General features: G+C 45.2%; 1 protein-coding gene across 1 annotated transcript in view; it reads left to right on the top strand.

Moving 5' to 3' along the window:
* LOC134823731 (dyslexia-associated protein KIAA0319-like protein) overlaps positions 1-6,000 on the top strand; it is a 29,352-nt gene that overhangs the window by 11,721 nt on the left and 11,631 nt on the right. The window contains exons 13-17 of the mRNA XM_063835265.1: positions 172-248; positions 476-568; positions 4,788-4,990; positions 5,626-5,806; positions 5,961-6,000. The exon at positions 5,961-6,000 is cut by the window's right edge and continues 133 nt beyond it. Of these exons, the coding sequence (XP_063691335.1) occupies positions 172-248; positions 476-568; positions 4,788-4,990; positions 5,626-5,806; positions 5,961-6,000 (594 nt within the window). The remainder of the gene's footprint in view (positions 1-171; positions 249-475; positions 569-4,787; positions 4,991-5,625; positions 5,807-5,960) is intronic.

Consider the following 6,000-nt stretch of genomic DNA (forward strand, 5'->3'; position numbering starts at 1 on the left):
GGGGGTTCATCCTGATTTTTAGGTAAGAGTTAACAAGGGTTAACCGATATAAAACTAAATATATTTACAGTCGCCGTTTTAATTATAGCCCCACCACTTCCTGAACCTAAACTTAACCCCTGCGTTACTAATAGTAGTTACTATGGTTACTAAAAACTAAAATAAACACAGGTGAAAGATAAATCTGGTTTAACTGGTTCGGCCTCTAAATCAGTGCTCATTTTGGCTGAGGACGATTTCCCTCCCAGGTAAAACTACAAACCTAGCACTGTGCCAGTGGCACTGACACTTCACTTTAGGAATATTCTATCTACATTTTTATGTCAAGTTGCTTGTAAGAAAAGTATTACATATTTTACAACTACTGCCATTATAATATGTAGCATGCATATTAATTCCGTCAATGCATATCAACATTGTCAATGCCACGTACTTTTATCCGTACTTTCTTATCTTGATACTCTCTCACTATCAGTGCTAAAGTTTCCTCTGCTCTGGTTCTTACTCTACCTAAGAATTCCGCTGTTCTGTATGGCAACGGCAGCAAAGATGACCACGAAATAACAAAGTAAGTTATTTTGGGTTCCGGCCAAAGTAAGGAACCACTGAACAACACCTGAACACCACCTGAACACCACCTGAACAACACCTGAACACCACCTGAACAACACCTGAACAACACTGAACAACACCTGAACACCACTGAACAACACCTGAACAACACCTGAACAACACCTGAACACCACCTGAACACCACCTGAACAACACCTGAACAACACCTGAACAACACCTGAACAACACCTGAACAACACCTGAACAACACCTGAACAACACCTGAACAACACCTGAACAACACCTGAACACCACCTGAACAACACCTGAACAACACCTGAACAACACCTGAACAACACCTGAACAACACCTGAACAACACTGAAAAACACCTGAACAACACCTGAACAACACCTGAACAACACCTGAACAACACCTGAACAACACCTGAACAACACCTGAACACCACTGAAAAACACCTGAACACCACCTGAACACCACCTGAACAACACCTGAACACCACTGAAAAACACCTGAACACCACCTGAACACCACCTGAACAACACCTGAACACCACTGAAAAACACCTGAACACCACCTGAACACCACCTGAACAACACCTGAACACCACTGAAAAACACCTGAACACCACCTGAACACCACCTGAACAACACCTGAACACCACTGAAAAACACCTGAACACCACCTGAACACCACCTGAACAACACCTGAACACCACTGAAAAACACCTGAACACCACCTGAACACCACCTGAACAACACCTGAACACCACTGAAAAACACCTGAACACCACTGAACAACACCTGAACAACACCTGAACACCACCTGAACAACACCTGAACACCACTGAAAAACACCTGAACACCACCTGAACACCACCTGAACAACACCTGAACACCACTGAAAAACACCTGAACACCACTGAACAACACCTGAACAACACCTGAACACCACCTGAACAACACCTGAACACCACCTGAACACCACCTGAACAACACCTGAACACCACCTGAACAACACCTGAACACCACTGAAAAACACCTGAACACCACCTGAACACCACCTGAACAACACCTGAACACCACTGAATAACACCTGAACACCACTGAAAAACACCTGAACAACACCTGAACACCACCTGAACAACACCTGAACACCACTGAAAAACACCTGAACACCACCTGAACACCACCTGAACAACACCTGAACAACACCTGAACAACACCTGAACAACACCTGAACACCACTGAAAAACACCTGAACACCACCTGAACACCACCTGAACAACACCTGAACAACACCTGAACAACACCTGAACAACACCTGAACAACACCTGAACAACACCTGAACAACACCTGAACAACACCTGAACAACACCTGAACACCACTGAATAACACCTGAACACCACTGAACAACACCTGAACACCACTGAACACCACCTGAACAACACCTGAACAACACCTGAACAACACCTGAACACCACTGAACAACACCTGAACACCACTGAACACCACCTGAACAACACCTGAACAACACCTGAACAACACCTGAACAACACCTGAACAACACCTGAACACCACTGAAAAACACCTGAACACCACTGAACACCACCTGAACAACACCTGAACAACACCTGAACACCACTGAACAACACCTGAACACCACTGAACACCACCTGAACAACACCTGAACAACACCTGAACAACACCTGAACAACACCTGAACAACACCTGAACACCACTGAACAACACCTGAACACCACTGAACACCACCTGAACAACACCTGAACAACACCTGAACAACACCTGAACAACACCTGAACAACACCTGAACACCACCTGAACACCACCTGAACAACACCTGAACACCACTGAAAAACACCTGAACACCACCTGAACACCACCTGAACAACACCTGAACACCACTGAACAACACCTGAACAACACCTGAACACCACCTGAACAACACCTGAACACCACTGAAAAACACCTGAACACCACCTGAACAACACCTGAACACCACTGAAAAACACCTGAACACCACTGAACAACACCTGAACAACACCTGAACACCACCTGAACAACACCTGAACACCACCTGAACACCACCTGAACAACACCTGAACACCACCTGAACAACACCTGAACACCACTGAAAAACACCTGAACACCACCTGAACACCACCTGAACAACACCTGAACACCACTGAATAACACCTGAACACCACTGAAAAACACCTGAACACCACCTGAACAACACCTGAACAACACCTGAACAACACCTGAACAACACCTGAACACCACTGAATAACACCTGAACACCACTGAACAACACCTGAACACCACTGAACAACACCTGAACAACACCTGAACAACACCTGAACAACACCTGAACACCACCTGAACAACACCTGAACAACACCTGAACAACACCTGAACAACACCTGAACAACACCTGAACACCACCTGAACAACACCTGAACAACACCTGAACACCACCTGAACAACACCTGAACACCACTGAAAAACACCTGAACAACACTGAACAACACCTGAACACCACTGAACAACACCTGAACAACACCTGAACAACACCTGAACAACACCTGAACACCACCTGAACAACACCTGAACAACACCTGAACAACACCTGAACAACACCTGAACAACACCTGAATAACACCTGAACACCACCTGAACACCACTGAACACCACTGAACAACACCTGAACACCACTGAACAACACCTGAACACCACTGAACAACACCTGAACACCACCTGAACAACACCTGAACAACACCTGAACAACACCTGAACACCACCTGAACAACACCTGAACACCACCTGAACAACACCTGAACAACACCTGAACACCACCTGAACAACACTGAACAACACCTGAACACCACTGAACAACACCTGAACAACACCTAAACAACACCTGAACAACACCTGAACACCACCTGAACAACACCTGAACAACACCTGAACAACACCTGAACAACACCTGAACAACACCTGAATAACACCTGAACACCACCTGAACACCACTGAACACCACTGAACAACACCTGAACACCACTGAACAACACCTGAACACCACCTGAACAACACCTGAACAACACCTGAACACCACTGAACAACACCTGAACAACACCTGAACAACACCTGAACAACACCTGAACAACACCTGAACAACACCTGAATAACACCTGAACACCACCTGAACACCACTGAACACCACTGAACAACACCTGAACACCACTGAACAACACCTGAACACCACCTGAACAACACCTGAACAACACCTGAACACCACTGAACAACACCTGAACAACACCTGAACACCACCTGAACAACACCTGAACAACACCTGAACAACACCTGAACAACACCTGAACAACACCTGAACAACACCTGAACAACACCTGAACACCACCTGAACAACACCTGAACAACACCTGAACAACACCTGAACACCACTGAACAACACCTGAACAACACCTGAACAACACCTGAACAACACCTGAACACCACCTGAACAACACCTGAACAACACCTGAACACCACCTGAACAACACCTGAACAACACCTGAACACCACTGAACAACACCTCCTTTTCAACTTACAACCCATATTTCCAAACCATAATGCAATGATTTTGTAATAGAATACCCTTCATGGCCTCAGAATTAATATTTCATGATGGAGCCACAATTAAAGTAATGCTATTATTACCTTGAATATAATTAGCATTCTGTAGAATCTATAGATTCTTGACCATTTTCTGCCCTCCAAAGTTATACTTAATACAGACCTAGAGTTTTATGTCAACGTTATACATCGACGGATTGATGATTAGATTTGTGTTAGAAACTTTAACCTGTCCCGGCATTTAATATTACATTTATTATACGGCAACCCAGTGATGACTTTAATAGAGCCGGTTTCTACGGACTTGAAGGCAACAGGTGGTCAGTGCTATTCTTAATTTACACCAGAGAGTGCTCCCACTTTACGAGTTTATAGTTTACATACGTTGGCCATTACTGCTTTCCGTTTTCCAGTTTTTGTAAAGTTTTTGCTCAAAGTTCAGTTCTTTGCATCGTCTGTTACTATGTAATTGCGTATAATTATAATATTATGTGCATATTGCATATAATATTATCTTGATACTTCTCTTTCTTGCTCTAAACACGTAACACCCTCCTAAGATGGGAGTGGCAGAAGTCGTCAGACAGCCCGAAAACGGGAGATATGACCGGCACTACGATCTCCAACCTAACCCTGGCAAACCTGGTGGAAGGAACTTATACCTTCACGCTCACAGTATACGATAAGAAGAATCAGAAGGGGGTTGCAAGCACAACCGTTACTGTCAGACCTGCTGAAAAGGGACCTCCTAAAGCTGACGCTGGTAGGTTTAGTGTTTATTACTTTTAGGATGTTTATAGGTGAATGTGATATACATTATTGTCTCAAATTATTATGTTTCATGAAAAGTGTGACCAGGTGACAGCAAGTCACCATGACAACGTTACCATGTCTACCACCAGGTGACAACAAGGAGCTAGTAGCACCAGACAGGAGCACCGAGCTGGACGGTGCTCCTGTCTGGTCACCATGACAACGTCACCATGACAACATAATATCACCAGGTGACAATAAGGAGCTAGTAGCACCAGACAGGAGCACCGAGCTGGACGGTGCTCCTGTCTGGTCACCATGACAACGTCACCATGACAACGTAATATCACCAGGTGACAACAAGGAGCTAGTAGCACCAGACAGGAGCACCGAGCTGGACGGTGCTCCTGTCTGGTCACCATGACAACGTCACCATGACAACGTAATATCACCAGGTGACAATAAGGAGCTAGTAGCACCAGACCGGAGCACCGAGCTGGACGGTGCTCCTGTCTGGTCACCATGACAACGTAATATCACCAGGTGACAACAAGGAGCTAGTAGCACCAGACAGGAGCACCGAGCTGGACGGTGCTCCTGTCTGGTCACCATGACAACGTCACCATGACAACGTAATATCACCAGGTGACAATAAGGAGCTAGTAGCACCAGACAGGAGCACCGAGCTGGACGGATCTAAAAGCATCTCACCTCTTGGTATACTACACTACCACTGGGAACAGATATCAGGGGGCAAGGGAATCACGCTGCAGAATGAGAACTCCACTAAGTTGCTGGTTAATGGCCTGTCAGTCGGCTCATACAGGTAGGTTACAATGTCAGTTCAATGAGATCTTGTTGATCTGAGGTGAGGGGTAATCGTGGCACACACTGACGTGATTCAACTTATCGCTTAAAGTTAAAGGACTTAAAATGACTTATAAAATAGTATTTTGCCATTATATCCCTCAACACTCCAGGTTTAAGTTGACGGTAGCGGACACTAATAACGTGACGGCT

The sequence above is a fragment of the Bolinopsis microptera genome, chromosome 11 (assembly GCF_026151205.1).
Source record: "Bolinopsis microptera isolate Bmic1 chromosome 11, MBARI_Bmic_1.0, whole genome shotgun sequence".
In the NCBI taxonomy this organism is placed as follows: Eukaryota; Metazoa; Ctenophora; class Tentaculata; order Lobata; family Bolinopsidae; genus Bolinopsis; species Bolinopsis microptera.